Source organism: Pocillopora damicornis, chromosome 9, assembly GCF_964200805.1.
Source record: "Pocillopora damicornis chromosome 9, jaPocDami1.2, whole genome shotgun sequence".
Taxonomy (NCBI): domain Eukaryota; kingdom Metazoa; phylum Cnidaria; class Anthozoa; order Scleractinia; family Pocilloporidae; genus Pocillopora; species Pocillopora damicornis.
In genome coordinates this window covers 19,809,497-19,817,776 of record NC_142678.1, presented here as the reverse complement: position 1 = coordinate 19,817,776, position 8,280 = coordinate 19,809,497, and the positions used below count along the sequence as shown (strand labels likewise).

Here is an 8,280-nt window from a genome sequence, read left to right as displayed (position 1 = left end):
TGTAGATGCAAACGCAAGCGTCAACGCAAGTAATAATCAAGTTTTCATTTTCTTGAGCTCCCATTTGTGTTCCCTACTCACACGTGTGAATCGGTAAAAGCTCAATCATTGTCGGCCATCTTGTAAAAATGCTTCCACTGCGCTTGCGTATCTCTCTTTCCTCGTGTTTGCTTTGGACGTGTCGACTCGCTTGCATTTCCATTTGCGTTTGCGTTTGCGTTTGCATTTGCATTGCACGTATAAACCAGTCTTCAGATCCTTCCATAGAATGACGTACTTGTAATTACAAGCTGAATGCGTTTTCAATCTGACAATTGGCAATGTTTCTTTTATGTTGAGCCGTTCTGTTTTCATTTCACGACGTTCCACCCTTCTCCATAAAGAATTATAATTAAAATAAAAGGTCTGCGTTTTGGACTCTTTTGCAAGCAAAAAAATGGCCCCTAGCGAGGGTTTACGTGTTCATAAACAGACACGCCTGCTATGAGTGCTATCACTGGTCGATATATAGAGGATAGTACACGGTAAAGAGAAGACATGAATTGTATGTTCGAGTGGCAAGAACAGTATCAAACGAGTGAGCGCAGCAAACGATTGAGTTATTAAACAAATGAACATGGGGGTAACTTTCTAAAGAAACTGTGGTGCTGCGTCGGTGGAAGAGTATAACAGAGTAATTAAGTGTTATCAACTGAGTTGAAAACGTAAATTGGCCACCATAAAGAGTTTAAAGGCTGACATTTCGAGAGTTAGCCCTTTGTCAGAGCGATTCGAGGAATTGTGGGTTCATATGCAGAAAATGGAGCCATGCTATTGGTAAGAATATTGTGACGAGGAAAAAAAATCAATTAGTTGAATGAAAAGCGCTAGCGCTTGTTGATACCATGAGGATTAAGAATGCTGATTTGGAAGATAAATTTTTGTTCTAGAGTTTTGCGGCTTTCACCAATGTATAACTTTTTGCAATGAGTGCAAGTAAATGACATTGGTGAAGGTGCACGTAAATTGATCAGAGATCTTAATGGATCTCTTGGGTCCCGACATTTTCCCCATGTCATGAATGAAAGGACAAGTTTTGCATCGTGAGCGAGCGTATTTAAAAGTTCTAGGTTGGTCATTGGTTTGAAATGAACTTCTGACCAAAACGTTGCCAATGTTTTTGTCACGTTTAGTTAGTACCAGTCTCTGGATCGTTTTGGAGTAATTTAAAGTTTATAAGATCACTCATCACTGATCATTACAAAGCTTTCAAGGCTGTTCAACACAGACAGATGAAAAATTGACCTGTGCTTTGGTCGCAACTTTCGACAATTCCTTGAAAATCTTGGTTTTCTCATTCTTTTGTTATTCGGGAAATGCTGATTCACATCTTCATCGCTTACAACAACAAATCTTGCTGCCAATTAACATTCGAAACAATAGACAAACCAGTATTTTAAGTCAAATGCAGAAAGGACGGTTTTCAAATAGAAAAGAAGTAGCATACTGTGGAAGAATGTAATGCAGACTAAACTTATCACTATTGGAACTTCAATTTGGTTTTTCGGAATGATTGACAGATAATAGCTGAAAGGAGAAGGGCATTTTTAGTGCAGCTAAACAAGAATTACAGATAAAAGCATCCGCCTAAACTCCGCGATTCTTCGTGTGATTAAAGTCCTGCATCGTCGTAAATTCACCCACAAAACAAATGAATATAAAGAATCAACATAAGCAAATCAAACGAGTGGAAATAAATAGTTTCTAAGATCCTTGAATGGAGGCTTGAAAGCTTTTGGTTTTTACGGGAGAAATTATCTTATTGAAGCAGAAGTAAGGGAGGTAATTAATTAATAACGAAAGTGTTTCTATTCTATAACGAACTGAGTTTAATTCAAATGCAGAAAGGGCGGTTTTCAAATAGAAAAGAAAGCAGCATGCTGAGGAAGAGTGCAATTGCAGACCAAACCTATCATTATGAGAACTCCAATCTAGTTTTTCCGAATAATTGACAGATAATAGCTGAAAGAAGAATGGCATTTTTTAGTGCAGCTGAACAAGAATTACAGATAAAAGCATCCGCCTAAACTCCGCGATTGTTAGTGTGATTAAAGTCCTACATCGTCGTAAATTCACCCACAAAACAAATGAATATAAAGAATCAACATAAGCACATCAAAAGAGTGGAAATAAATAGTTTCTAAAATCCTTGAATGGAGGTTTGAAAGCTTTTGGTTTTTACGGGAGAAATTATATTATTGAAGCAGAAGTAATGGAGGTAATTAGAGTATGTTAATTTGAGAGCAGCTTGACTGAAATTTTGGATTGAAGCCTATGCCTGTAATGCATTAATTTGAACTAATTTCAAACTGCAAAATACTATCGGAGATGAGCTATTTCCCAGATCACAGAGTTGAGCTTTTTAAAATCTGTCGGTTAGTAACTAAGAATATATGACTTTAAAGGGAAAAAATTATTCGGTCGACAAAACTTTACAAAATAAAATTACACGGTGACATTTAACTCTTTTGATCTACCGGTGCATTTGTATTTAACTCAACTCTAACTCCAGTGAAAAAGGGTAGTGTTTTCTCCTAATGATTCCGGTTTTTTGATACTTGCCATTTGAAAACTCGACTTTCTGCCTTTCCCCGCAGCAATAAAAACACCAAATATTTATCATTTGGTTATAGGCTACACAAATTTGTGGTTCTAATGCCTCTAATGGCAAGAAGCAGCAGTTATGAATTTATTTTTGAAACCCCATCATGTGTTCCTCATTCTATCTAATTTCTCTCTGAGTTATCTGTGCAGTTGCTGGTTACGTTAATTCAGTCATCTTCCTAGATTATTTTTCGTTCCACTCAAAAGAGAAAGAAAACTGACCGGAAGCTCACTATTTGTTGCACTTGTATCGTTGTTTAGCTTTCTAGAAGCGAAAAAATGCATTTCTTTTCATTTTAATCATTTAGACATTTGTACCGTTTCTGTCCTTTGTCAACTCTTATATGAGTCCTCTCGTCTACGCTCAGCCAGGATTCAACTCAGAGACTGGAGCGTATCGCGTAACCATTTTGCGGGACCCTAGATCAAATAAAATCCAAAGTCAACCCGCGATATTCAAAGCATAAGGTTTTAAGGTGTTTGGTACCTATATAGTCTTTGTTTTGTTTGAGACGATTTTGTCCCGGAGTTTTTGTGTTCGTTTACATGATTTACATAAACGAATCCAAACTTTTGAAGGCTGTTTTTTCAACGTATGGAAATGTATACATAATGAGGGAATTCAAGTGAGGAATTATATTTCCGTACTTGCTCTCGAAGGGGGCTGGGGACAGGGGAGCATTACAGAAGGAGTTGTTTTAAACCGGAAATGCAGAACTACGGAGTACTCTCTCAATGCACGATTATTCACTCTAGTCGGTTTCGACGAACTTGTGGAAACTCTTTTATCTGGATGAATATTTCAACCCAAATCAATAAACGCAGCTTTGGAAAAAATACGCTTTACCAGTATTTTTCTCCCTGGGAGGCGGGGTTGCAGGGGGCTGTGTGTCAACCTCAGAAGTCATTAACTATGGCGGCTCTTGCGGCAAGGTATCACTTGATTCGCCTGGTCAGCTTATATCAGAATTGCAATTTTTATCACAACCAGTTACCAGGATTCCTCAGAGACGATAACAACAGAATTTAGTCTCTTCGGTCTAAATGAAATAACAGGGTATTGGTTCATGTAAGTTGATCTTCTATTTCGCTGCCAGTGCAAAAGAAAAGCTCGGCTATTTTACTCATTTTAGTTATCCGTCCCTAATTATACTTTGAAAGAACGCATCTCACGCAATTATATCATTGAAGCAGAAGAAAGGGAGGTAATTAAGCATTATCATTTAAAGGCATCAAAAGAAACAATCTAACATTTTAAAAACTTTTCCACATGCTATTATACGATAATAAAGATGGCAAGAGGGGATCAAGTCCTCTCTTCAACATGATAAATGTTGTACTCGGTAATGAAACAGGAAGATCTTTTCATCGTCTCGTCAAGAACGTGTAACGAAGGAACAAGCTTTTCGCAAGGTTTCAAAATCCTCAACCGTTTCATAAGCATTAAAAGAAGGAAACAAAACCAAAATTCTCAAATTTTCCACAGTCTTACAGAAGATTTTCCATAACTCCTCTCCACCCATTTTAACTCGCTTTACCTCCTCTTCCGAAAACTAAAGTTTGTGAACGAATTAAATTTTACTAACATACCTCACTGATAACGAAGTACTTCGTATCCTCTAAAAAGTAAGTTAGAGCCAAATTTGACCAAAGGCGCTTTTCAGAATGAATAAGAAAACAACAAGCTAAGGAATAGAGATAGAAAATAAACACACCACTATCAAGAGTCGAAATTAGCTTTCAAAATGTCTGGCATATGATATCTAACCCTGGGATGACGGAAGACGTTTTGAGTGCAGCTGAACAGGAACGACAGGTAAGCTGTAACTGGCCGAGAAACCACCTCAAAATTGAGATACGAAGCGTTTTCTTAATGCTTTTAATTATGGTCACAAAATTCCTTTTTTTCCTTTAAAAAAACTTCGTTAATTGATTTTTCATTTCTTATGTTAAATAGCTGTAATAAACCTTCTCTGAATCCTGGCATCCAAAGAGCATAAATAATAGGATTTACAAGTGAGTTAGCTAGGAATAGAACTACCACAGCCATATTAATATGAACATTCATGAAATAAGTGAAGGAAAAGCCAAGATATGCTAAATATATCATCGCTGGTAGAAAACAAAGTAACGACACAAGTGAGACGATAAGCGCAGTACCTGTCAGTTTTCTTTCTCTTCTGGATCTAGAATGGAATGGAGGATGACGACTACATCGTACTTTGATAATAATGAGGATGTAAGATACACAGATAACAAATAGAGAAACTGCATAAAATGGGAGATACAAGTAAGCGTTAATTACCTTGAAATAACCAATTTCCCATAAGAAAATTTGGGCGACTTCTCTAACAATAGCTATTAACCAAATGACGATAATTGTGGCTCTACCAACCCATTTGCTCACAAAGCGATGCCTGAATGGACAAAATGTTGCATGTAGCCGTTCTAAAGAAATAGCGATGAGATTTGTAAGGGAAGTGAACGAAAATAAATGTACAAATGCAAAAGATATATGACGAGACCAAGTAGTCTCTCTTCTGTACTTCCATTGAGGACAGTCCTTCGACATTCTGTTTTCAATCTGTAGCGGCCCAGAGACTACGCCCACCAAGAGATCGACTATCGCCTGATAGATGATCAAATATGTACCCCGCCGCTGTAGCTGACGCTTCTTCTTCACGAAGACAACAGTGGTGATGATATTAAGGATGACTATGGCCAGACATTCGATGATGGGGATCACAAGCCATGGAATACACTGCGAAGCTGAGTAGAAAGGCTGCATTTTCTCTGAGCTCTGTTAGCTGCTATGAAAATAACAGAAAACAGTGCAATTTGAGATAAAACGAAATATGATTTCAATATTCTCAATAAAGATATATGTCAAATATTGCTTTTCACTTTTTTTATGTGCTTTGACTAAGTTTCGTCTGTTAACTAAAACTGATCCTCGTGTTTTTTTATGCAGATATGAATACACATCATAGCCTATTCCTTTTTTTTCTTTCAATAAAGACGAATTTAATAATAATTATAGAACTTTTTCGATGTTCACTGAATAAGCGGAAAGCTTTGCCACTAGACTAGTGATCTCAATTGCTTGAAGGAAATTTATTGCCTCCAAAAGCAGATGGCAACAAAAAATCTAGAGATCTTCCGGAAATATAGTAGAAAGATTTAGTAGAAAGACCTACTCCTCTTCTCGATGCCGCCATTAGAAATACTGTGGTTGTTGTTGTTATTGCCTTAAAAAATTTCAAAGACAAATTAACTGTAGGTACGGTGAAATATAACTAACATTTTTAAAAGGAAAAACATCTCTTATGTTTTATTTCCTACACCCAGAAGTTTAGTCATAGTCTTTTCTCGCTTCGGATAAATTTCTTCCCTGGTCAATATCATAAGCAACAAACTGGAGAAAGAGATCTTTTTCGTCGCCTTACGATTACTAACATGATCAATAACATATTTCCGTCCATATTGATTCAGTTTTCCTCATCTCGTCGAAGGTAGAATTTGCAAACGAATATTTTGAACTCACCTCAATGATAACGAAAGTGTTTCTAACCTTTAACGAATTAAGTTTAAGTCAAATGCAGAAAGGGCAGTTTTCAAATGGAAAAGAAAGCAGCATGCTGAGGAAGAGTGCAATGCAGACTAAACTTATCACCATTAGAACTCCAATTTAGTTTTTCCGAATGATTGACAGATAATAGCTGAAAGGAGAGCGGCATTTTTAGTGCAGCTAAGCAAGCATTACAGATAAAAGCATCCGCCTAAACTCCGCGATTGTTAGTGTAATTAAAGTCCTGTATCGTGATAAATCCACCTACAAACAACTGAATAAAGAGAATCAACATAAGCACATCAAACGAGTGGAAATAAATAGTTTCTAAAATCCTTGAATGGAGGTTTGAAAGCCTTTGGTTTTTTCGGGAGAATTTATATCGTTGAAGCAGAAGTAAGGGAAGTAATTAGAGCGTGTTAATTTGAGAGCAGCTGAACCGAAATTTTGAATAGAAGCATACACCTGTATTGCCTTAATTTGAACTAATTTCAAAATACAAATTTCTCTCGGAGATGAGCTATTTCCTAGATCACGAAGTTGACTTTTTTTAAAAGTTGTCGGTCAGTAACTGAGAATATATGACAAAAGGAATGATCTTCAAAATGACGTAAAGTTTTCATTGGGCAATTGTTTTCTCGCGACGCAGGAAACTCTTCAAAATAGCACACGGAAGACATAAAATCACGCAATATGTTGATTGCGTGACCAAAGTGTTAAGGAGCATTCCTGCCTTTGAAATTACTCAAAATCGTACAGGAGAACCTTTTCAGACACAAATAACAAATTTATACCCAGTTTTGTTAAATTACTTTGTCTTTTATCATTTGAAATTTTTTTCTTCTGAGACATTCTGCCATCGTTCTGTCTAGTACGATTATGCACCAATGCCAGCAACGGTATACGATTAAAAACTTTGCTGGTCTGTCGCATACGAATCTTACGTTTCTGTCCCTTGTTTGACTTGCTAACCCGTGCCTTTTAACTAGCCTACGGTAAACGAAAATCCACAAAATGTTACCTCACAGAGGCCCTCGCAGGAGTTAAGTGAGGGCTTGCATGAACTTATTTGCATAATTGCGGTACGAGTCGTCGTGCTCGTGGGACAGAATAATTTGGACCTACGAGTGGGGTCGGTCGACGTCATTTAAATAGGCACAAATACGAGGACAAGAAATAATGTGTCTAGATATCCATTTAGCTCTGAGTTTTCCTCAATTTGTACTCGTGTTATTTTTTTTTCTGCGTCAGTAAAACTATGATGTTTGTTGACTTTTCTATTTAAAAGCGAGACAATTAATTAAACTAACAAAACTTAATAAACATTGCTCCATTCGATTTTTTTCACATGAAACTAAAAATTATATCCCGCCCCCTTAAATTGGAAGTCTCGCTTGTGAATGAAATGGAAGCTTCTTGCTCATTAGAACCGCTCCTTTTTTTAATTTGGTTCTATCTCTCTTAGGGTGTTGGTTCATTTTAGACTATGCGTTTTTATCTTATGACAAACTAATTTTGAGTATGAATCGCGACATAATTAGATTTACTTGTCTTGATCGTTCATATTTTTTCCTTTGCAGATTTAATATAACGTAAACCATGTAAAATCGTGACGAAAAAGCCATGTTTGTTTCCTAAGAAAAATTAGTTCTCTTCTTGAGATGACCAACCAACACGAACTGAATCATTTATAGTAAATGCAAGTTCCGTTGCCTAGTAATTTTTCGTCGATATTGTGTTTGCCTTGATGGTGTCTAAAATCCCGTGGATGTTTCATTAAAAAATAATAACGAATTTAGGATTAAAATACTCGTCATGAACATAAACGATAGGTAAGCTATATTACACCTGTACGTCATTAATTCAAAGAAAGTTCCGTATCGAGGTGAACCCAAATCGCCGGTAAAACAGTTTTCTCTGGAGAATTAATACCTTAATATTAAATAAATGGAGATAAATAGTTTCCAGAAACCTTGAATGGAGTGTTAAAAGCTTTTGGTGTTTACAGGAGAAGTTATATCATAGAACAAGGCAATTTAAGTGGCTGAGAAAACATTTCAAAACTGAAA

At 36.6% G+C, this 8,280-nt stretch overlaps 1 protein-coding gene across 1 annotated transcript; it reads right to left on the bottom strand.

Annotated features, from left to right (window-relative positions):
* Positions 1-4,522: 4,522 nt before the first annotated feature.
* LOC149040535 (uncharacterized) lies at positions 4,523-6,321 on the bottom strand. The gene has a single exon (XM_089181572.1). It carries the CDS (start codon positions 5,429-5,431, stop codon positions 4,523-4,525), a length of 909 nt encoding a protein of 302 aa, XP_089037698.1. The 5' UTR covers positions 5,432-6,321.
* Positions 6,322-8,280: the final 1,959 nt, after the last annotated feature.